The 26,563-nt window shown below is 49.8% G+C and overlaps 2 protein-coding genes across 3 annotated transcripts in view; one reads left to right on the top strand and one right to left on the bottom strand.

Annotated features, from left to right (window-relative positions):
- Positions 1 to 42: 42 nt before the first annotated feature.
- Positions 43 to 16,834, top strand: Polg (DNA polymerase gamma, catalytic subunit). 2 transcript variants are annotated; one of them, XM_021166131.2, is made up of 23 exons: positions 43 to 217; positions 917 to 1,684; positions 4,115 to 4,310; positions 5,282 to 5,446; positions 5,558 to 5,704; positions 5,831 to 5,910; positions 6,097 to 6,279; positions 6,383 to 6,531; positions 6,668 to 6,794; positions 7,570 to 7,806; positions 9,357 to 9,477; positions 9,673 to 9,750; positions 10,059 to 10,166; positions 10,610 to 10,770; positions 11,364 to 11,417; positions 11,517 to 11,634; positions 12,053 to 12,188; positions 12,285 to 12,531; positions 13,978 to 14,100; positions 14,179 to 14,347; positions 14,457 to 14,665; positions 15,573 to 15,733; positions 16,185 to 16,834. In XM_021166131.2, the coding sequence occupies exons 2-23, from the start codon at positions 1,077 to 1,079 to the stop codon at positions 16,259 to 16,261; spliced, it is 3,654 nt and encodes a 1,217-aa protein (XP_021021790.1). In that variant the 5' UTR covers positions 43 to 217; positions 917 to 1,076; the 3' UTR covers positions 16,262 to 16,834. The 2 variants fall into 2 exon arrangements, with proteins under 2 accessions (XP_021021790.1, XP_029335331.1); XM_029479471.1 differs by having other exon boundaries at positions 45 to 217; positions 6,383 to 6,455.
- Positions 15,957 to 26,563, bottom strand: part of Fanci (FA complementation group I) — a 60,999-nt gene continuing 50,392 nt past the window's right edge. The window contains exons 27-38 of the mRNA XM_021166132.2: positions 25,700 to 25,816; positions 22,669 to 22,720; positions 22,386 to 22,513; positions 22,234 to 22,302; positions 21,951 to 22,059; positions 21,607 to 21,794; positions 20,855 to 20,908; positions 20,716 to 20,775; positions 17,907 to 17,969; positions 17,306 to 17,401; positions 17,036 to 17,143; positions 15,957 to 16,573 (exon numbers count right to left, since the gene is read on the bottom strand). Of these exons, the coding sequence (XP_021021791.1) occupies positions 16,502 to 16,573; positions 17,036 to 17,143; positions 17,306 to 17,401; positions 17,907 to 17,969; positions 20,716 to 20,775; positions 20,855 to 20,908; positions 21,607 to 21,794; positions 21,951 to 22,059; positions 22,234 to 22,302; positions 22,386 to 22,513; positions 22,669 to 22,720; positions 25,700 to 25,816 (1,116 nt within the window). The 3' untranslated portion in view covers positions 15,957 to 16,501. The remainder of the gene's footprint in view (positions 16,574 to 17,035; positions 17,144 to 17,305; positions 17,402 to 17,906; positions 17,970 to 20,715; positions 20,776 to 20,854; positions 20,909 to 21,606; positions 21,795 to 21,950; positions 22,060 to 22,233; positions 22,303 to 22,385; positions 22,514 to 22,668; positions 22,721 to 25,699; positions 25,817 to 26,563) is intronic.

Here is a 26,563-nt window from a genome sequence, read left to right as displayed (position 1 = left end):
GGCGGGCGGCTCCATTGGCGGCGCTCTTATTGGACGCTCGGGGGAGTCTCCCGCCTGCCTCTGGGTAGCCGCGGGACCCAGTTCGCGCAGACGGGAAGTTGCGGCTGCTCCCGAGACCGCACGCCACCCGGAGGCTGCGTGGGCCGCGCGCCGCGGACGCCGCGTCGTCGCCAGGGCCGTGGGCTGCGGCAGAACGGGAAGCGCGGAGCGGACCGAGGTTTCCGGCGGGCTCGGCAGGGGGAGGGTCCGGCGCGGCTGCTCCCTCTCCACTCGGGAAGCCGGGCGGGGAGCAGGGCGGCGGCTGCGGCGGGGACCCTGTGTCCCGGCGCGCGGGGGTGGCCGCCGACGCCCGGACCAGGGCGCCCTAGGCCCGCCCGGGTGTGGGTGCGGACCCCAAGGCTATGGCCTGTCTGGCGGGTTCGGAAGTTGGGGCGCTAGGCCCTCGGGCCGCCGGCGGGGTGGGACAGGCAACTGCCGTCTGCCGAGCGCCTACTGGGGTCAGGGCCACGCGACGAGCGCGCCCTCTGCCACTCTAACAGCAGTGGCCCGTGGCTCTAGTGTTCTTAACCCCATTTTACAGAGGAGGAGGTCGGGGCCTAAGGAGCTGGGCCAAGGTCACGCAGTTGGAGAGCCAGAACCCTGGTCTGTCTGCGTCTCCCCATGTCAGCATCTCCAGCGGCTTCTCCCAAGTTAATTGCCGAGCCGGTGTGGCCCTTTCCTCGAGAGGGGGCAGTGCCATTTCTTAAAGTTGTTGGAGGCGGAACAGAAAAATGTCCCTACTCCGCTCTGGCCTTTTGGCTAAGATCAAGTGGAGAAAATGCTTGCTTGGCACGCAGCAGGATGTTTGATGCGGGATAAGCGGTTTGTCCAAGTCCGTAACACATGGAATAACACTTTTATCGTCTGTCTCCTTTAGGACTTGTGTGAGGAAGGCAGGCATGGTGAGACCTATTTCACTGACAGGAGCACAGAGAGGGGACGCGTCTCTCTCTGAGTCTTTCGGCCACTAAAAGCAGTCAAGCTGGAGCCCAAAGCCCGGTGCCCCGACTCACAGCGGGGGGCTCCCTGCACCAACCATGAGCCGCCTGCTCTGGAAGAAGGTGGCTGGCACCAAGGTCGCCTCAGGGCCAGTACCAGCAACCGCGCGCTGGGTCTCCAGCTCCGTCCTCGACCCCGTCCCCAGCGACGGGCGGCCGCCATCGCAAATGCCCTCCTCCGAGAATGGGCAGCTGCGGCTCAACCCTCTGCTCATCCAGATGCTGTCGAGAGGCCTGCACGAGCAGATCTTCGGGTGCGGAGGGGAAATGCCCGACGAGGCCGCGGTGCAGCGCAGCATCGAGCACCTGCGGAAGCACGGGCTCTGGGGGCAGCCGGCCACGCCCTTGCCAGACGTGGAGCTGCGCCTGCCCCGGCTCTTGGGGGGCAACCTGGACCAGCACTTCCGCCTCCTGGCCCAGAAGCAGAGCCTGCCTTACTTGGAGGCGGCCGCCTCGTTATTGGAGGCCCAATTGCCCCCCGAGCCCAAGAGCTGGGCCTGGGCGGAGGGCTGGACCCGGTACGGCCCCGAGGGGGAGGCCGAACCCGTGGCCATCCCCGAGGAGCGGGCCCTGGTGTTCGACGTGGAGGTCTGCTTGGCAGAGGGAACCTGCCCCACTTTGGCGGTGGCCATATCCCCCTTGGCCTGGTAAGTGGGGGGTTAGCAACAGGGGACTACCGTTTGTAGAGGGCCCGGCTTAGTGGTTTGGTTCAGAGAACATTTTCTGGGTTCCCACTGTGTGCAGGTTACTCAACCTGCTTAATCCTGCTTCTGTGAGGCTTGCTCTGGTGGGAAAATACATAGGCTCCAGGCAACACCCAAGCGCATGTCAGGGCCCATGCAGAGGATACCGTGTTGTGTTTGAGACAGACTGAGAGACCATTTAAGATGATCACGAGCTTGTGCCTCAATCCTGACCCCAAGCAGCTTCCGTGAGAAGTTAGTCTGAAAAGCCATTTGGCCTGTGTTTGGTTTTGGGAGTGCCGTTGGTTAGTTTGCACACGAAGGTGTTCCTGAGGTGGGATTGCTCTAGGCGGTTTACAGTGCTCACATCCCCAGTGTCTTCCTCCTGAATGCCCGTGAAGGTAGCCTAGTCTTGTCCTCCCCCCAGCCAAGAATTAGTACTTCCTCCTAAGTAGAGATTTTGGTCTCAAAGAAGTATATCCAGTCTCTTCCTTTTCTTTTAAAATAACTTTCTAAGTGCTACCCAGGTTTCTTTTTCAAGCAATGATGGCAGTACTGTTTCTCCCCCTTTTTTATTCTTCTTCGTTCCAGGATTAAAATACTATTTACAACCTTAATGCTTTCAGGCATGGCCAGCAAAAAAAAAAAAAAAAGTTGGCAGTTTCTTTATTCCTATTGGAAGCTCCATCTTTGTAAAGAAAGCTGCGAAATGTTATATATGCAGTTGAAAATGGTGAAAGCATGGCTATATAGCTAAGGTAGGCATTCCTGGCTGGAACGAGCGCATCTAGATGGTTTCGTCCGCAGTGACTTAGTTGAAGCTGTGATAAGAAGCACAGGGCTCATGTGACGTGGTGGCCAGAGTCCAGGGGAACAGCAAGCCATCGTCTGAAAAGATAGAGCAGGCTTGGGTGGCTGGACGGAAGCAGTGTCCATGAGATTTTTGGTCAGTTGGTCATTTTTGGACAGGTCAAGTCCCCGTTCTTCCTTTCCACCTTTCCATCTTCCTCACTTCTCTCTCCTTCCCATTCTGCCTCCATTCTCATTCCATTCTGTCAGTGGGCCTGGGGGCACCACAGAGTCTGCCTGACTGCAGAAGCCAGTGCTGAGGTCTGGGCTTGTGCGAAGACCTTTCTCCTTGTCATGTGACTGTTATAGCTGTGGACAGCATGGCCACGTTACCTGCCACACGGGTGTATAACCTGACCAGCACACAGCCTGTAGGAGTGGGGCAGACAGCTGGGTCCCCCAGAAGGTAGCTTCCAGAAGGCTTGTGGTAAGGGCTTTGATCAGTCACTTGCCTGAAGGGAGATCACCCAGGCCCTTGGCATTTGGGAGTCTAAGGAGAACTTCAGCATTGATAACATGGATTCCAGCTGATCTGAAGTTTGGCTCTCCTTTTTTTTTTCATCATACCTAAGTTTATATTAAGATGGCTTCATACACAGCTGCAGGCTTGTGTCTAGACACCAGTGTGACTTCTATTAACTGAAATTCTTGTCATCGTCATAGCCCTTGCTTCTGTTGTTACAAAGGACTTTGGCAGGCTGGGGTAAGAGGAGGCTCCAGCGTGAGTGCTTTACGTCGTCCCACCATGGAGTGCAAACGCATTAGAGTTGGCCAGACTTAAAGCAGTTAGTTTTTCAGTTGGAAACTTGAGGCAGATCACTCCTGTGTTCCCTAAAGGTTGGAGGGAGCTCCGTCAGAGCTGTACTGTCCACTGTGTGGCCTCAGTCCTTTGGAAGTGTGCATGGCTTGGGGCAGGTCTCTGTTAGTGGCCGCTCTCCTCACTTTGGGATCTTGAGCAGACTAGCCTTCTCCTGAGTCAGAGTCAGGCCCTCGCAAACAGCACTCATCTGTCTCTTCCACACCCACTCTGGCACGTGTGCATCCATCCTCTCATCTTGGCGCTCGCTCTCACTGAGGTGGCTGCTCCTGTGCATGATTTATTTGTCCTTCGGAGTCTTTGCAGCCCTCAGCCAATTCACTCTCTGTACGCAGCATTTGTCTTTTTAAAAAAAATTTTTTTCTACTTTAAATTCTCCACTTTGGGTTGTGTCACCAGCCATCTCCTTAATTAGCACTTGGCACACTAGCTGTTTTGTGCTTAAAGACACAAGGGGTTGGTCCTATTCATAAAGGTCTCAGAGCTTGCTGCATACCCAGTGGGCCCACACACCTTCCTGCCCATGACACCCAGTCATAGCTGTTAGCTCTGTTAATCTGTGGGAGGCGAATAGTAAAGGGGCCGTGTCATTTCTCTCCTCAATGATCCCCTGACTTCTGTGACAGTGAGTGGCGTGAGGAGCAGCCCTTGGGGACCTGGCATGTGTGGGTGGTATGGAATAGAGTCTAGTCCTTCATGGTAACCCTGTCCACTCTTGCTTCTTTCAGGTATTCCTGGTGCAGCCGGCGGCTGGTGGAAGAGCGTTACTCTTGGACCAGCCAGCTATCGCCGGCTGACCTAATCCCTTTGGGGGGCTCCACTAGTGCCAGCAGCTCCACCAAGCAGGATGGGCAGGAACAGTTAGTGGTGGGGCACAATGTTTCCTTTGACCGAGCCCATATCAGGGAGCAGTATCTGATTCAGGTAAGGTTTGTGGGAATGGCGTGCTGTGGCGTAAGGTGGGCTAAAAGCCCTGTCACCTTTGCTAGGAAAAGCCTTGCTTTCTCGGTGACTGTTTCCACCCCCTTTCCAGCATTGCTGGGATGTCTGTTGACCAGCTTTGCTTGGTCTCTGCTCAGCTGCTGATCTCCAGAACAGATTTACAACACACTAACATGATGTTTGAAACTGTTGTGGCAGATGACTCCTGTCTTCCCTAAAGACCGCAGGGAGCTCCATCCCTGCTGTGTTGGCGCAGGACTGGGAGTTAGTCCAGGATAAAATGGCTCTTATCTTAGAATGGCATTTTAGAGTTTTTGAGGGCTCTGAGTTACAGCCTGGGCCACATCCTGCCTCAGCTGTTGCTGGGCAGTATTTTTTCCTTAACATCTCTAAGCCCCAGTCCCTGTAAAGAGAGATAAGAGAAGCTCGCTCAGTGGACTTTGAGCAGAGTTTGAATAGCACACATGTCAGACAACCAGAGCTGTCTGATGTGTGGTAATGACATTTCTTAGATTATAAAAACCCTTTTTCTTTGACTCTTCACAGCAGGGTAAGGTGAATGGCAGGGCAAGGGAGTAGGCCTAGTAACACCCTTAGCCTGGCATTTAAGGTGCGAAGGCCTTGCTGACTTGCCAGGGGCCACAGCTTGGGAAGGCTAGGGCCAGGACCAGAGCTGGGGGTCTGGCCCATAGCTCTGAAGGCCTTGTTTAGTCAGTCTACCTGGAGTTCCCCAGGTTGTTGCTGGAAGCCTGGAAGTACTTGTGCCCTGGGACTGAGCCAGTTTTGCATGTTCGGGAATTGGGCAGGTCCCTTACAGGTGATAGGTGAAGCTTGAGACTTCTGTGTTTTATGTTGGAGGCTGTGTGCTGGGGCAAAGGCTGTGTGAGGAGCTAAGGAGGGGCTGGCCAGCTGGCCCCTGTGTTGCAGCCTTCCCTCCCCTGCCCTTCCTTCAGGACTCCCGGATGCGTTTTCTCGATACTATGAGCATGCACATGGCCATCTCAGGGCTGAGCAGCTTCCAGCGCAGCCTGTGGATGGGAGCCAAGCAGGGAAAGCACAAGACCCAGCAGCCCACAAAGCGAGGGCCGAAGTCCCCGAGGAAAGCCCACGGGCCAGCGGTGAGTGTGCATTTGGGTCTGTCCTGTCTAGAGAGGGGTGCTGAAGATCCATCCCGTCAGTGCTCTACTTGTTGTGCTTGAGACCACGCTGACTTCCCTTTGGTTTCTCAGATCTCATCTTGGGACTGGATGGATATCAGCAGTGCCAATAATCTTGCAGATGTGCACAACCTTTATGTGGGGGGACCTCCCTTAGAGAAGGAACCTCGGGAGCTGTTCGTCAAAGGCAGTATGCGGGATATCCGAGAGAACTTCCAGGTATGGCGCTGGCACAGCCAATACACAGGCTGTGAGCAACCTGCAACTGAACTTGGGGAGGTAGCTGGGGTTGTCCCTGGTTTCCTCCATTGTCCCCGCAACAAGTTCCTTGTTACCTTGTGCTAGGATCTGATGCAGTACTGTGCCCGTGATGTGTGGGCCACCTTTGAGGTTTTCCAGCAGCAGCTGCCACTCTTCTTGGAGAGGTGAGGGGGAGCCAGGGGAGTCCCTGGGGCGGCTAGGCTCTGGTACTCGGTCCCACTGTAACCAGGCAGGGCTGATTCTTCCTTAGGCTGGCCACTTAGCTTTTGTAGGCTGAGAGAATGGAGCCCCTATATTCAATGATTGTCTCCTGTGGTCATTTATGGCAGCCCTTGGTGTTTGTCCCTTAGGTGTCCCCACCCAGTGACTCTGGCTGGCATGCTGGAGATGGGTGTGTCCTACCTGCCTGTCAACCAGAACTGGGAGCGTTACCTGACAGAGGCACAGAACACATATGAGGAGCTCCAGCGGGAGATGAAGAAGTCGCTGATGGATCTGGCTAATGATGCCTGTCAGTTGCTCTCAGGAGAGAGGTAGTCAGGTTTTGGGCAGGCTGGGTCAATGCAGGGGACAGGCAGGTAGGAGGCCTGAATTTTAGCTCAGCCTTAACCCTAGCCTGGTGGACTGGCTCTGCAGGTACAAAGAAGACCCTTGGCTCTGGGACCTAGAATGGGATTTGCAGGAGTTTAAGCAGAAAAAGGCAAAGAAGGTGAAGAAGCCAGCCTCAGCCAGCAAGTTGCCCATCGAGGGAGCTGGGCCCTTTGGGGATCCCATGGATCAGGAAGGTGGGAAGCTTAGATGGGAATGGGACAGGGTGATCTCTGGGACAGACCTAGGACCCAGGGGACCCTTGGAAAGGGTTGCTGTAGTCTTCCAGACCTGTGAGTCCCTTCTGGTTCTAAGCTTCCGAACTGTGCACAGATCCTGGCCCGCCCAGCGAGGAGGAGCAGCTTCAGCGAAGTGTAACGGCCCACAGCCGGTTCCAGCAGCTGAGGAGCACCACGGACCTCCTGCCTAAGCGACCCCAGCACCTTCCAGGACACCCTGGGTAAGACTGGTTCTCCATAGCACACAGAGGCTGTTTTGCAGGATCCTTGGGCCCTCCTTGTTTGGGCCTCAGCAAGGTCTGGGACCTGGGATGTCTGACGTGTGTTCATCCTTCCGTTTCTGCTCACTTGTGTTGACTCTGACCCTAATGGCACAGTGCATTGAGCCCTGCGGTAGGCATGCCGCCTGTGACAGCAGCAAGGGCACAAATGGAACTCATCTCTCTTCCAGGAGCAGCGGTGTGCAGACCAGCCGGGGAAGCTGACCTGTAATAAGACTGTATAGTCTAAGGCACTTTAGTCCTGCCTGTGGCAATAAGGGGCACTTTCTTTGAGGAGGTGCTGCTCATTGGTGTCTTAGAGACAGATGAGGAAAAGGGCAGCCATAGTGACCAGTGGGGTAGCTCACTGCACTTTTGTGACCCTGGATGCAAATGCCTTGGTGCTAGCTTCATGGTCTCAGCTCTGGTGATCAGCCTGTGAGAGACAGCAGTGTGTCTGCAGCAGTGGGAGTTGTGATGGGTAGGAAGGAAGCTCTGCTGCTGCTGAGAGGCTGCAGTGAGGCTTGGAAAGGGGCTTTGACTGGAGGATGCCAGTGAGACACACAGATCAGTAATGCTAGGAGATGCCACACAGGTTCAAAGCCCCCCACAAGAGGCAGCAGAATGCTTGGAGGCCTGGAGGTGGGCTGAGGTATGTCGTGGAAGAGAGACCCTTCCTACTCCCTTCTCCCTAATGGAACACTTTTTTTTTTTAAACCCCTGTTGTGGGGAATAGGTGGTATCGGAAGCTCTGCCCTCGACTAGATGACCCTGCCTGGGCTCCCGGCCCCAGCCTCCTCAGCCTGCAAATGCGGGTCACTCCTAAGCTCATGGCACTGACCTGGGATGGTTTTCCTTTACACTACTCAGACTCTCATGGTTGGGGCTACCTAGTGCCTGGGCGTCGGGATAATCTGACGGAGCTGCCAGTGAGCCCCACTGTAGAATCCGCTGCAGTAACCTGCCCCTACAGGTAAGACTCAGGTTCCAGCTCCAAGGAGGAAGGGGCTGCGTCCCTTCCTTTCCGAGGTCAGGTCTGGCTGATGGGAAGGGGTCTAGTTCTTTGTCTCAGCAGCACAGCTGCCTTTGCACGAGTACAGAGGGAAGGTTTGGGGGTGTGGCCTGGGGAAGGGCTGGCCTGCAGCTTTTCTTGAGTGGAATGTGAGTGCTCGCTACAAGCCAGCCACCATGTTACTGAGGGTTGTGCAGTGAAAACCTCACTTGGTATCTAAGCAGCTCAATGAGAAAAGAGTTTTACTCTTATTTATTTATCTTCTTTTTTTTAAAAAGATTTATTTATTTATATGTAAGTACATTGTAGCTGTCTTCAGACACTCCAGAAGAGGGAGTCAGATCTCATAACGGATGGTTGTGAGCCACCATGTGGTTGCTGGGATTTGAACTCCGGACCTTCAGAAGAGCAGTCAGGTGCTCTTACCTACTGAGCCATCTTACCAGCCCTAATTATTTATCTTCTACTTTATTTGATTTTCAGCTTTGAGTTGGGCTCATTCCAAAGCCTAGGCTAGCCTAGGATTCACTATGTTGTCTAGGCTGCTCTCAACCTCAAGGCCATCTTACTGCCTCAGCTTTTCTTTCTTTTTTATTTTTTTCCCATCATCATCATCACTACATTTTTACTTTATGACTCTCCGTATGTGCACCACTTATATGCCTGGTATATGGTGGAGATTAGAAGAGGGTGTAACTTTGGAACTGGAGTTATAGATGGTTGTGAACCAACTTGTAGGTGCTGGGAACCGAACCCGTGTCCTCTGGAAGGGCAGCGGGGCTCTTAACCACTGAGCCAGCCCTCTGTCTAGCCCATTGCCTCAGCTTTTCAACTACTGAGATGATGGGTGTGGAGAGTTTTTACATGTGGGTGGCTTTCTTTCTTTCTCTCTTTCTTTCTTTCTTTCTTTCTTTCTTTCTTTCTTTCTTTCTTTCTTTCTTTCTTTCTTTCTTTCTTTCTTTCCAAGTTTCAAATTTTATGGTTCTAGAGATTGAACTCTTTCCTCATACACAGGAGGCAAGCACACATTTATAACTGACAGCCTAGACAAGCTGATGTGTTTGATGGATAGACAGGTGTTATGCAGAGGTCAAGGTAGTGAAGGTGACCGAGGGTCCTGGTTCCACAGGGTGTCAGGAATCACAGGGCGTCAGATTTTCAGAGGAAGGACTAACACGGCCTTGCTCCACTGAGCCCACACCTGGGTGTGGCCAGGAGCTAGCTCTGCAGGTAGCCTTCTGTGCTCATGTCCCCTGCTTTGCTTCCAGAGCCCTCAAGCATAGAGGAACTTGGATTTGAGTCATACCAGTTATTGAAACCCAGCCTGTCACCAGTGTGCTGAAGTCAGTTGGGTTGTTCCACCTAATTCAGAGAAATTAAAAGCCAGAGAAATTGTTGTCTCCTTCCTCAGCTGATGTGAGATCTAACCAAGGACCAGAAGAAAACCCCAGCGAGCTGCCTGGCCTGAGCAAGCTCCCGGTCGGTAATCAGCAGTTATTTTCTCTGCACAGAGCCATCGAGTCCTTATACAGGAAGCACTGCCTTGAACAGGGGAAGCAGCAATTGGAGCCCCAGGAGGTAGACCTGGCTGAGGAGTTCTTACTCACTGACAGTAGTGCCATGTGGCAAACGGTGAGGACGCACTCTGACTGTGAGCCTGCTACGTGAGGGTCTGTCTCTCTAGGAAAATGGAACACCTTTTGTATGGGAGCTGCCACTGGTTGCTCACCCTAGATTGGTCTAGTCTGAGTTCTTTGGAGGGAAGGGCTGGTGAATTCAGGCCTACAGCTGCCTACCTCTCACACCCCAATTCCTGGGCCCATCCAGGTAGAAGAACTGGGCTGCTTAGACGTAGAGGCTGAGGCCAAGATGGAGAATTCAGGGCTGAACCAACCTCTAGTTCTGGTGAGCAAGACACCTACCTGCTTGGGCTCTCTGGGTGGGTATGGACAGTTGGGACTTTGTCATGCTCACAAAGCTCTTTCCCACCAGAGTTCACTAGGTTTTGGGAGACTTGGAGATGCTGCCCTATTCCCCTGTGGTTCTTAACTGTAGGGGACCAAGGAGGGAACCTGTGACCATGCTCTTCTGTCACTTTGCAATTTGCCTGCTCAGTTTCAGGCCCTTTTCCCACCCCCACCTCCCCTACCCGCTGGCCCTTGCTGAATGCAGGTGCTGGAGCAGGGCCTGATCTGGGTGTGTGGCCCCCACAGCCTGCTGCTTGTGCCCCCAAATCCAGCCAGCCCACTTATCACCATGGCAACGGACCTTATAATGATGTGAATATCCCTGGTTGCTGGTTTTTCAAGCTGCCTCACAAGGTATGGTTTGTGGCTGCCTCATGTTCTCACTGTGATTATGGCCCACAGTAGGACTTCATGGTTACTCAGACTAGGGAACTGCTTTTTGTGGGATTGACAGTCATAGTGGCTCCTAAATCATATGATTTAGGGCAATTTTCATGTCTTAGTGCTTTTGATTTTCTATTGAAAGTTGAGTGGTGAGCGGCATCCTGGTGGGGTTACCTGACATATATCAAGTGTGTAGCATTGTATCTGTCATCCGGGAGCTTCCGTTGGCTGTTGTTACTAGCTTTGTCTGATTGCATTCTTGTATGTGCACTTAAAGATATGCAAGATACCTGGGTGGGATCTGCCCCAGCTGCGGGAGGTTTTAGGTTCTGTTGGGAGAAGGCCCAGTGTCCATGTCCATTTCCTATCTGGTGCTGTGCTACCTGTCCCAACCCTTTCTTTGTCCTCCACAGGACGGTAACAACTACAATGTGGGAAGTCCCTTTGCCAAAGATTTCCTGCCCAAGATGGAGGATGGCACCCTGCAGGCTGGCCCAGGAGGTGCCAGTGGGCCTCGTGCCCTGGAAATAAATAAAATGATTTCTTTTTGGAGGAATGCTCATAAACGTATCAGGTAGGCCAAAGTGGGGTTACAGGAGGCCTGTCTGTATGTCTGTCAGGCATCTGTGGCCCCGAGCTTCCTTTCCTCCAGTTCTGCTCTGGCATTGGTGATTTGCCTGCACCTACTCCAGAGGGCAGCCTAGGTAGAGAGGCTTAGTGTTGGTCCTGGTGACTTGGGTCTTGGGCTTGAGTTTCTCTGTTTATGTAGGGAGGACTTTGTGTTTACATGGAAGGATTTTGGCTGTCCCAACTCCAGTTAAATCTTCTAATATAGCTGCTGGAGCCATGGGTTGTGGATAAAGACCTTGGAGGGCTGGTTATCTGAAACCTGTATTAGGCATTGAGAGCTGAAACTGTCTGTCGTGGCAAATGGATTTATCTCAAAGGTCATTTCCAAGATGGTTATGATCACAAGGCCTCTGTGAGGGGATTGGTACATTCTACCCTGATTCTTCTGAGAGCCCACCCTGAGTAAGGTTAGTAAGAAGTGTTGACGCCAGGCTTCAAGGGCCACATAGCATCCCTGAAACTGATGGGGTGCAAAATGCTGGTGACAGTGCATTGGAATACATTATGTCGTGCTGAGCTAGCTTTCTTGTCCTACAGTTCCCAGATGGTGGTATGGCTCCCCAGGTCAGCTCTGCCCCGGGCTGTGACCAGGTACGGTATACTGGGTGCTTGTGAGATAGAGACCTGAGTGGTGTGGGTCTTAGGGCTAGAACAAGCCTGCTGACACTTCTTTGCTTCTCCCTATTCCAGGCACCCCAGCTTTGATGAGGAAGGCCACTATGGGGCCATCCTACCCCAGGTGGTGACTGCTGGCACCATCACCCGTCGAGCTGTGGAGCCCACGTGGCTCACTGCCAGTAATGCTCGGGTATGTGTCCTCTCTGTTCCTGGATCCTATTCTTCCTCTTTCAGGTCTTTGGAAACGATCTCAGAGCCTTTGGAGTTTTAGCCAGGGATATGAGAAAGTTCCCTGGGCTACAGAGGGCTCAAATCTGGCTTCACGTCATCCATTCCTTTAGCAAATGTGTTTTAGGTACCTGCTGCTAACTAGACAATTCTAGGCATAGTGGCCACAGCTGTCATAGTTTAGATGAACCAGGTCAGTGGGGGTCTGGTGTACAGTTTCATAGAGTTTCTTCATTTTCTAGCTGGATCAGGGCTGTGTGGCATTCTCCAAAGTCTTCCCCCAGGAGAAATACCAAGTACTTTGTCAGCACTGGGCCTAGAAATCCAGGGTAGCAGATGCCTTGGGCTTCTAGATGGTCCTGATCCCACTCTTCCTACAGCCTGACCGGGTAGGCAGTGAGTTGAAAGCCATGGTGCAGGCTCCACCTGGCTATGTCCTTGTGGGTGCTGATGTGGACTCACAGGAACTGTGGATCGCAGCTGTACTTGGAGATGCTCACTTTGCTGGGATGCATGGTAAGCAGGGCCTGGCTTGGGCAGGGGTGAGGTGACAGGACCTCAAGGAGGATGGGCCAAGTATGTCTGAGCTTCTCACTGATGTCTGTTCTCCAGGCTGCACGGCCTTTGGCTGGATGACTCTGCAGGGCAGGAAGAGCAGAGGCACTGATCTGCATAGCAAGACAGCTGCCACTGTGGGCATCAGCCGAGAGCATGCCAAAATCTTCAACTATGGCCGCATCTATGGGGCTGGGCAGTCCTTTGCTGAGCGCCTACTGATGCAGTTCAACCACAGGCTCACAAGGCAGGAGGCAGCTGAGAAGGCCCAGCAGATGTATGCAGTCACAAAAGGCCTGCGCCGGTGAGGGTCCCTTTTCCCCCACACTAGCATCCCAGGACCACAGGCCTGCTTTACAGCTCTCCTCCATCTCTGGGCCATCACTTGAGTGCTGTCCCTCTAAACCTAGCTGCGGAGGGTTTATCTCTAGAATTGTAACATTGTCTTTATAGTGTTAGTTTTTCCTTCACAGGGCAAAACTGTACTTAGGGTGTGTTGTCATCAGTGGTTATTTATAACACAGGCCCAACCTCCTTCCTTATGTAACACCCACAGGAGGTTAGGGGTCCTGTGCTCATTGCTGTAGGAAAAAAAGTAAGCAGATAGACAGGCACTGAAGGTGCAGAAATATGCAAAGCCTGAGTGCAGGCCCTCCTTCAGCAGTGCTCCATGGGGTGTGCTCAGGGCCAAGTGCAGGGGAGGAGAGGTGGCACTATGTTGGCAGCTTTTTTTTTTTTTTTTTTTAAGATTTATTTCATGTATGTTATTTCACTGTTGTCTTCAAACACACCAGATGAGGGCATCAGATCCCATTACAGATGGTTGTGAGCCACCATATGGTTGCTGGGAATTGAACTCAGGACCTCTGGTAGAGCAGTCAGTGTTCTTAACTGCTGAGCTATCTCTCCAGCCCTTTTTTTTGTTGTATTTTTGTTTTTGTTTTGTTTGAAATTAGGTATACTGTGAAGTGTCCCCATTTGGGTAGCTGATTGACTGTGGAAAGCTTTCTATTTCTGAGGGTAACACCATGACCAAAAGCAATTTTGGGAGGAAAGTTTATTTAATCCTAACAACCCTTAGGTTTCATATCACTGAGAGAAACTCAAGTGTAGAGACCATGGAGGAATTATAACTATATACTGGCTTGCTAAGCCTGCTTTCTGGCATACTCTGAGATTACCTGCCTGGAGCCTCCCACAGTAGGCTGTGCCCTCCCCCATCATTCTCTAATCCCCCACACACAGCCCTACAGATCTGCCTGTAGGTGAGTGCAATGAGGCATTCTCTCAGTTGACCCTGGCTTTTTGTCAGCTTGATAGAAACCACTCAGCATATTCACTTTTGACAGAGAACAAAAACATCACAAGAATTTGAATTGAAGGCCTAAATTGTGGGGATGTCCTGATGTTCCTTGCCAATAGGTGACATGGTCTGGAGCCCTGAGGAATGCTGAGAGTCTGGAACAGTAGGAGTTAAGAAGTTGGGCTTGGCTGACATGTTTTTGGTTCCTCCAGGTCCCTTCTCCCCTTCAGGGGTCACTGTACTTTGAACTATAAAAAGAGGCTGCTGTTGGTCATTGGGCACTGGGACCGTCTGCCCATCACTGGGTTAACATGATACAGCCTAGGCCTTTGGGGACACAAAAGCTTGTGTTTCTGTTTTGGTGTCTTCCTACTTGCCATCCCCAGTGAGTCTGTGCCACAAAGGAGACCATTTAATGGGATGACATGGTGCTGCTACTACCCCCAGGTATCGGCTGTCTGCGGATGGTGAGTGGCTGGTGAAACAGTTGAGTCTTCCTGTGGACAGGACAGAGGACGGCTGGGTCTCCCTACAAGATCTTCGAATGATCCGAAGAGAAGCTTCAAGGAAGTGAGAGCCTTGTGTGGTGAAGATGTGGGGACTTGTGGGGTCCCAAAGGGCTGACCAAGGGGGTCTTTGTTCCCCCAGATCACGATGGAAGAAGTGGGAGGTAGCCGCTGAACGAGCATGGACAGGGGGCACAGAGTCAGAAATGTTTAATAAGCTGGAGAGCATTGCCATGTCTGACATACCGCGTACCCCAGTGCTGGGCTGCTGCATCAGCAGAGCCTTGGAGCCCTCAGTTGTCCAGGGAGAGGTGAGGTATCTTACCACCATGGAGTGTGGTGAGAAGGTTGGGCTGGGAGGCAGGGTTCCTGGCCGAGAGGTAGATGGTGAGTGGCTCACTGATGTCCCTGTATCTCTAGTTTATAACCAGTCGTGTGAACTGGGTGGTACAGAGCTCTGCTGTAGACTACTTACACCTCATGCTTGTGGCCATGAAGTGGCTGTTTGAGGAATTTGCCATTGATGGGCGCTTCTGCATCAGCATCCACGATGAGGTTCGCTACCTGGTGCGTGAGGAGGACCGCTACCGTGCCGCCCTGGCACTGCAGATCACCAATCTCCTGACCAGGTATGTTGGGTCTTAGGGCTCACTGAGCAGCTATGAGTTGTCAACTCAGAACTGACCGGTTCAGCCTTTTTATTTTTAAAGTTTATGGAAGTCCTAAAAAGGACCTCAACGTTGTTAGTCTGAAAGTGGCATGCTGCGATATTGAATCATCCTCGTGGCCAGGTCACGGGCTCTGGCGTGTTATTGCTCCCCTGGATTAGTATTGTATGCCTGGAGTCAGTGTGGAGACATTCAAGAGGAAATACAAATGCAACTTAGAAAACATGTAGTGTCTTTGTTTTGGGTGTTCTGGGTTTTTGTTTTTTCTTTTGAAACAGGGTCTTTCTATGTAGTCCTCGATGTCCTAGAACACTATATAGACCAGGCTGGCCTTGAACTTGGAGATCCACCTGAATTCACTCAGATTCACCATTCTGCCTCCCCAAGTGGTGGGACTAAATAAAGGTGTGTGCCACCACACCTGTTGAATTGTATTTATTTATACTAAAAACCTAGCTCATGTAAGTTACTGTTACTATTCCCTGTTGATCTGCCAGTCAGAACCTGAGTCCCATGAGCTATCCTGATAATGGGTAAATAACAAGCTTAAAGTGCAGCATCATTACCCATGCTCTCCTGTCTCCTGGACTTGAGGATGGTTGTGTTTAAAAGTACACATTTATTTCTCATATTTGGGTCCAATTTCTTTTTTTTATTTTTATTTTTTAAGTATCAATAAGAAAAGTGTGTTGAGTCCCTAATTGTATTTCAGTATCTCAAAGGTATTAGGCAGTATAGCCTCCAGTCTCATGGTTTTGCTAAGAGCGAGTGATTGAAATAGGAGAAGCGCTGCTGTCTCTCCTCCTGGAGTGAGGAGCCTATATTCACAGCAGGGCATGGCTGTGAGGGAAGACTCGCTTTCTTTCAGGTGCATGTTTGCCTATAAGCTGGGTCTGAATGATCTGCCCCAGTCAGTCGCCTTTTTCAGTGCAGTAGACATTGACCAGTGCCTCAGGAAGGAAGTGACTATGGACTGTAAAACTCCTTCTAACCCAACTGGGATGGAAAGGAGATACGGGATCCCCCAGGGTGAGTGCACTCTTTGTTCGCTCTACATGTACAGTGGGAAGTAGCTTAGAACCTCGGGGCTCTCGGCAAGAAACCTGCATTTAACTTATGTCGTATTCTAAAATGAATGTGATATTCAAATCACAAAGGGAACTGTTGCAGAGGGTGGCTCATAGTAAATGAAGAAGATGCTAGAATTTCAAATGTTCCATGTACACTGACCCATTTTCAAAACTACACCAGAAATGTTTCAAGTTTTATTGTATAAGCCAAAGTGCATTCTTAACATGGAAAAAATGTATCTGTGCTGAAAATGCCAGAGTTGGTTAGAAAGCTTGTGTTATAATAAGACAAGCTGCCACTCTCAAATACTCCCTCACACCCACTGTCTTTGACCCCAACATTCAGATTCTCATTTCTGAGCTCAGTCACAATTCTGGAGGCATCCTAACCAATTTCCACTGTCTTACAGGTGAAGCACTGGATATTTACCAGATAATTGAACTCACCAAAGGCTCCTTGGAAAAACGAAGCCAGCCTGGACCCTAGCTCTGTCTGGAGGCTCTGTATTTGCTCCTGTGGAGCTTTATTGGAGCGGTTTAGACTCAGGCTTTCAGATGTGCTTTTTTGCAAAAGGCAGCCATTTTTCTGTAGCAGGACCTGCCCAGGAGAGTCCTCCTAACAGAAGGCAGGTTCAGTGCGTTCAGAACCAGGACACCAACGTCAGTGCAGGCTGTGTGACGAGGGGTACTGTTGGGCACAAATGAAGCAGATGCCCCAAAGGTCACATTAACTCAGGCATTTCTTCCTCCTCTTCTTGGCTGGTTCTCTGTCCTGCTGTGTATGTGCTGATGCAGTGCCCTAGAAGGGGAGAGTAGAAATTTTGACAACCTTGTTCTAAGGTGATGGGAATAAAAACAAACACCAAACTCCTGGAACAGCAGTCATGCTTTCCCATCTGCTGCCCAGGTTGTGACTTAGAACCCCGTCCTGAGTAGATGGACGAGATGCTGGGAGCCTGGAGCATCACAGCTACAGAGGGCCTGGGGCACAGTGATCTACGGAACTCCGCATCAGCCAGTTAGCCAGATTATTTTATATAAATGTCTAATTTTGACTGGGTCTTGTCTACTGATATTATTTCTAGCTTCTACAAACTTAAAATGGAACCCACATTGGGCTCAGATAATGAATGGGCCTACCTCAAGGGAGGGTGTGAAAGCCAGCCAGAATGCTGTAGAAACAGGACCCCAGGACAGGGTAGTTTGTCTGCTACTTTTCATAGAAATATATACCAAAAGCATAGCAGAATTAGGCACTGACCTCTTCGTTTTCGTCTTCCTCATCCTCTCGAAGAACCATGTCAAGGACACTGCCTTTGATCTTGAAGTCCCGAGAAGTACTTAGCTTCATGTGCTGCATCAGGTTTACCTGGGACAGCATAAGGTCCTTTCAGTGTGTACTTGGAAGACCCTTTGCTTTTACCAGATGACAGACAGTTCACCTTGACCTTCTCTAGCTGTGCTGCCTGCCACAGAGCTTGCTAGACTCCTTCCAGCAGTAAATGGGAGTGGAAATAAAGAACATTTTTACCTTGGACTTTTTAGACAGCTGGATAAGAAATTTTTCATACTGTTCAATGGCAAAGACAAGGTTAGGGATTGGCTTGGTTTCACGAAGAACTTTGGCCTAAGAGTAAAAGGAAGATATAAGACATTTCAGGTTCAATGGCTTTTGAGGTTTTTCTGTAGCATCTCTCAAGAAGGAACCCACTTTGGCACATGCTGTATTTCTTTTTTCTGATAGTCAAATGAATTTACATTGCTAAGATTAGTCCCTAAAATGAGGATACTGTGTAGTTTCCCTGAGTCACTTAGACTGGCCTCCCTCTCTTCATGTCTGGACTTCAGATAAGTGCCCACCCCCACTTTAACAATGGCATACACTGTTAACTTATTTGGCTGGTCTTCTGGACATTAGCTTTATTTCCTTTAAGAAACAACGTGAGGACCATCCTGTGCCTAGGCCTTTGTATATCCTAAAAGGAATTGTTACAGCCCCATTTCCTAAATACAGTAACTACCCCTTTCCTGCACTCGCCAATTCTTAGATCCTTTATGGAGCACCATTTACACTCTTGCTTTTTTAACGTCCAACAAGACCCATGGGTCTGAAGGGCCAGGGGGAAGCTTACCATGGTTGTGCTCACTGCAGCCTTCTCCTTCTCGGAGCACTTTGGGGCGTTACTGCTCTTATTCTAAAGAACAGAAACATTGTCTTATCCTTCAAGAGTCTTCTAGGAAGCACAAAAGTTGTGATACACACACACACACACATGGATATATATATATATCCATCCCTTGGATAGCTGCCTCCTTGGGTATACATATTCTTGGAAGTACCATATCAGTGTAACCATTAAGCTACTATACAGATAGGATTAAGGTAGCAGGAACAGCTGACTAGGGCTATGCAGAGGTCTGCAGCCAGTTTTACAGGTAATCTTATACACAATATAGTTACTACACTTCCCTGAGTTGTAACTAGTATGAATCTCTTAGAAAGGAAGAACTGGTATTGGTGCACACCTTTAGTCCCACAGAAGAGGCAGAGGCAGGTGGGTCTCCTTGAGTTCTAGGCCAGTCCATGCTACAGGACCATGACCCAGGACAGGCAGAAAGCTACACTGTAAAAACCCTGTCTGAAATAATAGCAACAAAATACTAACAGGGCAAAAGAAAACCAAGATCTAAGTGAGAAGAGGGGAGAAACCACCCAAGTTTGAGTGAAACAGGAAACCATCTCAAAAGGCCTCCGTTTTAACTTTCCAGCAGTGGAGTAGGGGCAAGAAAACTTCTGAAAGCAGAGAAACTATACTGGTGAAGCTACACAGAAGATATGCAGGTTGATTCTTGTGTTATGCTCTAAAAGATTTTGGAGATGCTGGTATAAAGAAGTTAAAGTCCTGGAAAGCAGGGGTAAAGAGTAAGGTCCTGGGCTGGTGAGATGGCTCAGTGGGTAAGAGCACCCGACTGCTCTTCCGAAGGTCCAGAGTTCAAATCCCAGCAACCACATGGTGGCTCACAACCATCCGCAACGAGATCTGGCGCCCTCTTCTGGAGTGTCTGAAGACAGCTACAGTGTACTTACATATAATAAATAAATAAATCTTAAAAAAAAAAAAAGAATAATAGTTAAAAAAAAGAGTAAGGTCCTATATTAGGAAGGGACTTCACCTGATCACATGGGATGTGACCCATCTCTGGTTTGTTGCTGAGGTGGCACCCTGTTGAGACTCCAAGTAAACCTGTGCACTGCCAATAACTGCTGACTAAAACAGGACCAAGACTCACAGCTGTCTTGAGTCTCTACAGGATACTTTATGAAGTCAGTGTGACCATAAACTCATACAAAAATGATAAGCTGAGTGTGGTGACACATGCCCTTTGTACAGAGAGCCTCGGGTACATAGTTCTAGGCTAGCCAGAGCAACAAAGTGGGCCCTCTTAAAGGGTGTGAGTGTGTGTGCATTGAGTATAACAACATGCTTATAGTTCCAGAACTTGACCTGAGGCAGGTGGATCTCAAATTCAAAACTAGCCTGCACTACACAGAAACTGAAAAGATTCGAGGGACCCAGACCTCAGTAAGGAGTGGAGGGTATCTATCCTATAGAAACAGCAGATTGAAAGAATGGAGTCCACATGGGAATGTACGAAGTGTGAAGTGTGAGAGGACATGTCTGCAAGCATTTAAGAGAGGAAAGGCCCAGGAGTAATTAGCTTGTCCAGAATATTCAGCTGGGTGTGACAGTATACTTCCTTAATCCCCAGGCAGATAGAAGCAAATGTCAAGTTAGCCTGGGCCACACCACGCATGCAGGCAAACAGTCTCTGAGGACCTATACATGACATCATTTCAAACAAACCCCTGCCCTCCACCCCTGAAGTGCTGCTGCACTCACACCTCTGGCACCTGACCCTGCCTCCCCCCATGTGTCAGATGCTGTTACACTAAAAAGAGGCCCAATGCATGGACTTGCAGGCACCCGGAAATGAACCAAGGCTGCCTTGTTCCTTCTGTACTCCAATAGAAGTAAACCAAATGCCTCCTATCTCTAGACTAGAGATAGGTCTCACTGTTCTGCTGGCTGGTCTTACAGCAACTTGACACACAAGCCAGAGTTAGCTGAAACGGGGGAACCTCAGCTGAGAAAATGTCTCCATAAGACCTAGCTGTAGGGCATTTTCTTAGTTACTGGCGAAGGGCCCTGCCTACTGTGGGGGTGCTACACCTGCGCTGGTAGTTTTGGGTCCTATAAGAAAGTAGGCTGAGTAAGCCACGGGAAGAAAGCCAGCAGATCACCTCACCTCCAGGGCCTCTGCATCAGCTTCTGCCTCCAGGTTCCTGCCCTGTTTGAGTTCCTGTCCTAACTTCCTCCAATGAAGGACTATGATCTGGGAGCAAAACCAAACAAACCCTTTTCTCCTCAACTTGCTTTTTGATCATGGTGTTTTGTTGCAGCGATAGAAACCCTAAAACCCTAGGTATATCTGGCTTATGACATATAGACTTTATATACACCAGGTGCCCAAGCAGCTCCTGGGACATGCAACATAGTCCCTTTTCTTATTCCTGGTTTTGTGCATTCTCTGTGTAGCCCTGGCTGTCCTAGGACTTACTCTGTAGACCAGGCTGGCCTTGAACTCACAGATTCCTTGCCTCTGCCTCCTCAGTGCTGAGATTAAAGGCCTGTACCACCACCTCCCAGCCTTTTTCTTCTTTAGAGATTGATTTTTATTATTTTTAAATATTCTCATATTCTTTCTCCCAAAGAAGTCAGAACCAGAAGTGTTATATCTCTCGGAGCTGGAGTTACAAGCAGTTCTAAGCCACCTGATGTGGGTGCTGGAAACCTAACTTGGGTTCCACTAACTCATCTCTCTACCCCTCCATTAATCTCTTTCTTCAAGATTATTTGGTACTGTCTCCAAATCACTTACTTGTACATAAGAAATGAAAGAGTAACACACGGGGGTCAGATGAGAGCCCGACAGCTTCACCTGTAGCAAGGGAGGAAGAGATGAGTGTAACTGTAGCAATGAACACTCCCCATCCTTAGGGAAGCTGATCTCAACTCACCAGTTTTTCCACAGTGTTTGGAATGCCTCTGGAGCTCTGACAGACCTGCAGATACTAACAAAAAAATCCCTAGATTTATCCATCAGCCATGGAGTCTGTCTTGGTGCTCTTACTACAGAGGAACAGGAACATTCATAGCAAAGCCAAGACACAAAGCTTCCCTGTCCCTCTTGGAGCACACTAGTTTCCTAGACAAGAGGCAACGACAGGTTTGCGTCTGACCTGACCAGCTCACTGCTTTACGCTCCTTCAGACAGAGTCCTTGTATCTAGGAGATACATCTATCCTCAAGTGCCATTTATCCTTTTAAGATGCCAGTAAAGAGGACAGGCTCCCCGTGTTCCACCACAGTAGCTTAGCAGCCACAGCCGGCAACTGGAGATGCACAGTCCAGAGATGACCACACTGCCTGTGTTGCCTAAGAACTTAGTCTAGACTGCTCACATCTTCATGTGCGTACATTACCCAGTTCCTGTCAGCTTCTGAATTCACTGAGGACCTGAAATGTGTATGTGCAACAAGTGTTCCATTCTCCGTCAGAGCCAAGCAAAGATCACTTACTTAGATAATGCCAACAAGTACTCCCACCCCCCCCCCCCCNCCCCCGCCTGTGGAGAACACTTCGAAGTACCAATCAAATGAAAACGGCACTGCTGATGATGTGGTGGCAAGAGCTTTGTCCAGAGGCACTGTGCATCTGGCCTGTGGGAACAGAAGGTGGGTGGGACCTGATTATCTCCCAAGAAACTCACATATTTGACGAATGCTGTTAGGGTGCTGTAGATCTTGGACAGGTCCTTCAGTAGAGTGTCTACACAGCTGCCTGATGGCAGGGCTGTCTGCACGAGCTCATGGAAGAAGGTTACAAGAGTCCCCAGTTGCATGACGATAGCTTTCTCAATGACAAGAGTTGGTGGAACGGCTTGAGAAGAGGCATCTTCTGAAGAGAGATGAGATTGATACACTTCAGTCTTACTCTGTCGTTAACGATGAGAGAATGAAAGCAAACCACCCAGGAAAACTGGCTCAAGGCTCGGCCTTTCCGAAATGGTTCGCACTGACATTTTGGTGGCCTTGTTGGCCTTACAATCCCCACCTGGAGTCACTTCATCTGATAGCGTTTCTAGGTTTGCTGAGCCCTTGATCTTGGCGATTAACCAGTCCACTTCTTCTAGGACTTTCTCAGCCTGACTCAGAACAAGTAACTGTGAAGAGAGAAGAAGGTATGGAATGGCCCACATTGCTGGGGCAGTACCAAGCATTGTTTCCACAGGGTCCTTCCAGGCCCGAGGATGGAAGCCACTATCACGGGCTTCTCAGATGGAACTGGATGGAAGGCAGGGCAAGGGCTATTTCCCATGGACTACATCAAAACTTACACAGACAGTGGGGGCAGCCGTTCTCAAATTCACCACAGCAAAGTGGTCTGTCTTCTCGATCTCAACATCCTGGAAAGGAAAGAGAGGTTAAGACCCAAGACTGATAGGCCATTCCCTTGAGCCCACTCCTCACATGGGATGCCACACTATACTTGATCTATGTCTCCCAGCTGCCCATGGATATCCTGGGACAAGTCACGAAGCAGGGTGACAGGACTCTTATATAAGACATGCAGGCTGAAGAACAGGTTCATCAAACTCTTGCAAAATGAGGCATCCTCTAGGAGTGGGAAGGAAAGAAAGTTTGATACACTTAATGTTAGTGGCTTTTGCAGATTGGCCATGCTAGTGACAATATAAAGGGAATCCCTGTTAAGAGATTGGTGATGGTGATTCTGTATATAAAGCCTTCAGGAAGAGAGGCAGGAAACTCACCCTGGCTGTATTCCTTGCAAATCTTAGATGTCCAGGATAACATCTGCACAAACTAAACAAAAGATTTTCAGTGGTTAGAGAAAAAGGTACTAGGTACAGTGGCACATGGGAGGCAGAAACAGGCAGATTTCTGTGAGTAGGAGGCTAGCCTCATCTGCAGAGTGGGTTCTAAGCCAGCCAGGGCCACAAAGTCAGACTCTGTCTTTTAAAAAAAGAAAAATGTTTTGTCAAAACAGATCCTTAGACCTTTCTAGGCCTAAGCAAACCACCTTCCAAAAATCTGTGCCTGGACTTAACTAGTTCTATAAGAGTAGCATAAAAACAAGTCCAAACAATGAGCAACCTTGGCACTTCTCACAGCAGATGACTGAATACCCAATACCCTTAGTGACTGTGCTGACATCTAAGTTCTCATCGCTGAGCTTCTTCTGATGCCACCATGGCGGTCTGGAGCTACATAGCCTGCGTCCTGATAGTTCAGCTATTTTAAAGGCCATTGGTTAACAAAGAGGAATGGAAAAAAATCCTGGCCATAAGGACATAGCAGAGAATACCCACATTCACACACACACACACACACACACACACACACACACACACACACAGCACAGAGAGGGAGAGAGAGAGAGAGAGAGAGCACGAGGGAGCGAGCGAGTGAGCAGAGGTTTGGGGGTAACAGGCTTACAGACACAAAGGCACTGAGATGCAGTGACAGTTTAGGTCCGGATGACTGAAGATTTAGTTTTGGTTTGCTGGAGGGAAGAAGGTCAGTTATGAGATCAACAACTAAAAGGCCAGTCAGTCAGTAACTGATGGTCTTCGTGAACTTGTTAAGCTTTATTTATTTTTGTATATGAATACATGGTTGCTCTCTTCAGACACACCAGAAGAGGGCGTCAGATCTTGTTACAGATGGCTGTGAGCCACCATGTGGGTGCTGGGATTTGAACTCTGGACCTCTGGAAGAGCAGTCAGTACTCATAACTACTGAGCCATTGCTCCAGCTGCCCTTCATGAATTTATACTAAAGATCTCAGAACCCTGTGTCAATGAAGTAACGAGGACAAGGGGCAAGGATCTTTGTGTTTGCTTCCATAGGAAACCCTTGGAAGAGCCAGACAAGATCTGGTGTTTCCTTATTTAAGCAAAATACGTGGAGGAGATGAGTAGGGGAGATTCGTGACTGGAGACATCAGTGATACAGCAAAATCAAATTTGTTAGGAGCTAGAGGTGGCGATCAGTTGAGGAGTGCTTATGACAGATACACTTGGGAGACAGGAGTATCAGAAACCTAAGGCTATATATGTCCTGTGTTGGTTTCTACTGCTGTAGAAAATATTCTGCCTGAGAGGGAAAGTCCTTTTTTTTTTGGATCTAAGAGTTCAAGGTGCATCACTGAGGAACCCGAAGGCAGGAATTGATGCAAAGACTATGGAAGCATGCTCTCATTGGCTTGCTCCCCGTTGCTTTGCTCTGCTTGCTTTCTTACAGAGACCAGGACCAACTGCCCAGGGCTGGCACTACCTACATTAATCACTAACCAATAAAATGCTCCCCCCCGCCCTGCAGACCTGCCCACTGGGAAACCTGATGGGGCACTCTCTCACTTACATTATGTCCTCTTCTTCCCAGATGACTCTCATTTGTCTCAAGTTAACAAACAAGTAAGCAGCATGGTTTCCCTTAGCTACAGAGTGAATTCAAAGTCAGACTGGACAACATGACAGCCCCCCACCCCACCCCCCAAAAAAAAAGAAAGAAAGAAAGAAAAAAACAAGCCAGGCAGTAGTGGCGTACGCCTTTAATCCCCACACTTGGGAGGCAGAGACAGGAGGATTTTTGAGTTTGAGGCCAGCCTGGTCTACAGAGTAAGTTCCAAGACAGCCAGAGCTACACAGAGAAACCTTGTCTCAAAAAAAAAAACAAACAAACAAACAAAAAAAACCAAAACCGAAAAATTAAAGACATACTCTGAAGTTAGTGGCGAACCAATTCAGCCTTTCCAAAACTCATCTGTTTTCCCCCTCAAACTCACAGAATTCAGTTTCTTTCCCAGTTCTCTCTCAGTCTCTCTCTCTCTCTCTCTCTCTCTCTCTCTCTCTCTCTCTCTCCCCACCCCCCAAACAAAGGTAGCAGTGTGAATGAATTAAACTGGATGGAATGTGGAATGGAAAGGGGACTTCTCCCAGGCTAACCTGGGTTCAGGACATTAGGATCTGTCCTCCAATGCTCAAATACCCTACCACCACGGGTGACAGTCTCTCAGTGAGTAGCTTCGGAAGGATTGCTAGCTCCTAGAGTATCCTTTACCGTCCTATACTGCTGTTGAATTGAACAGACCCACCAGAATGGCCCTTCTCTGGTTCTCCTTGTGTGAACGCTCATAGAGTAACCTAAGACTATATACACATGCTTACACACATGTAGAACCCATCTCTGTGGGTATGTCTACTTTAGGATTGTGCTCATATTCGCTGACTCATTTTGTTAAATTCTCCTCACACTTCACTCTTTCCATGTGACAGCCAGTTGGTGAATTTGAGCTACCTTTACGACTAAAGCTGTCATTTCAGAAATAGCAAAAACATCAAGAAGCACAAGTGGTGGAAGGCCACCGTACTGAGAAGGCCAAGAGCACCAAAGCAAGACCAGTCTGATAGAAACAGCGTTTACAGTTGACAGAGTGAACAAAACCAGTATGCTCTGGCCCTCACGGTGGACCTTATGGTTTCTGACAGAAACACTATGTAGGCCAGGCAGTAGTGGTGCCTGAGTCCCAGCACTCAGGAAGCAGAGGCAGTTGGATCTCTGATTTCGAGGCCAGCCTGGTCAACATAGGAAAAGACACACCATAGAGCTCCTTCAGAAGGTTCTTTAGTTTCGGACTACAGGCAGGCACCAACACACCAGATTGGTAAGCCAGGGTCCTACCAACTAGCTACGTCCCCAGCCCTAGATGTATGCTTTTATGACGAGACAGTTCTTGTCTTCTGAGACATGCGGAATGGGACTGAACAGGGACTGTTGTACCTGAGGAGAGCTGGGCTCCAGCAGCCTGGACAAGGTGGAGAGCACCGCGATGAGCAGGAGGGCCTCTTTACTGTTAAAATCGTCCTCTTCGCTGCTCAGCAGATTCAACAACGCCCTCTGCGAAAGGAAGGGATGTACACAGATAGGTAGACACGTTTGTATCAGGGAAGAGACATCTAGCCAGAAAGCCTCGTGGCTGGGGTACAACAAATTCAGAGATGTTATTCCAAGAGGATAAAATCTGAGGGGGAAAAAAGAAACCCTGGATCGAACAGCAGTTTTCTGTTTCAACAATGAGCTGGAAAACTAGGGTGGTTTCTCATCTCACTGCCTGCAGTATAAGAGGAACAAACTGGAGTTTCTGGTGCTGGAATCAGCAGTGACCTCAGTGTTAGCCATAACCTCAGAGTCAGCCATGACCTCAGGGTTAGCCAGTGTCTCAGGTCAGCCATGATCTCAGGGTCAGCCAGTGTCTCAGGTCAGCCATGACCTCAGGGTTAGCCAGTGTCTCAGGTCAGCCATGACCTCATGGTTAGCCAGTGTCTCAAGGTCAGCCAGTGTCTCAGGGTCAGCCAGTGTCTCAGGGTCAGCCAGTGTCTCAGGGTCAGCCAGTGTCTCAGGGTCAGCCAGTGTCTCAGGGTCAGCCATGACCTCAGGGTCAGCCAGTGTCTCAGGGTCAGCCATGACCTCATGGTTAGCCAGTGTCTCAGGTCAGCCATGGCCTCAGGGTTAGCCAGTGTCTCGGGGTCAGCCATGGCCTCAGGGTTGACCAGTGTCTCAGGGTCAGCCATGACCTCAGGGTCAGCCATGGCCTCAGGGTTAACCAGTGTCTCAGGGTCAGCCATGACCTCAGGGTTAGCCAGT

This window comes from Mus caroli, chromosome 7, assembly GCF_900094665.2.
Source record: "Mus caroli chromosome 7, CAROLI_EIJ_v1.1, whole genome shotgun sequence".
Classification (NCBI taxonomy): domain Eukaryota; kingdom Metazoa; phylum Chordata; class Mammalia; order Rodentia; family Muridae; genus Mus; species Mus caroli.
This window is presented reverse-complemented; position numbering and strand designations above follow the sequence as displayed.

What these genes read in the sequence shown, in the direction of transcription:
- Polg (XM_021166131.2), top strand. Translation starts at nt 1,077, where the DNA reads ATGAGCCGCCTGCTCTGGAAGAAGGTGGCTGGCACCAAGGTCGCCTCA. An exon ending in GGGAGCAGTATCTGATTCAG is followed by an intron (nt 4,311 to 5,281) that starts GTAAGGTTTGTG and finishes CCCTTCCTTCAG; the next exon opens with GACTCCCGGATGCGTTTTCT. An exon ending in CACCTTCCAGGACACCCTGG is followed by an intron (nt 6,795 to 7,569) that starts GTAAGACTGGTT and finishes TGTGGGGAATAG; the next exon opens with GTGGTATCGGAAGCTCTGCC.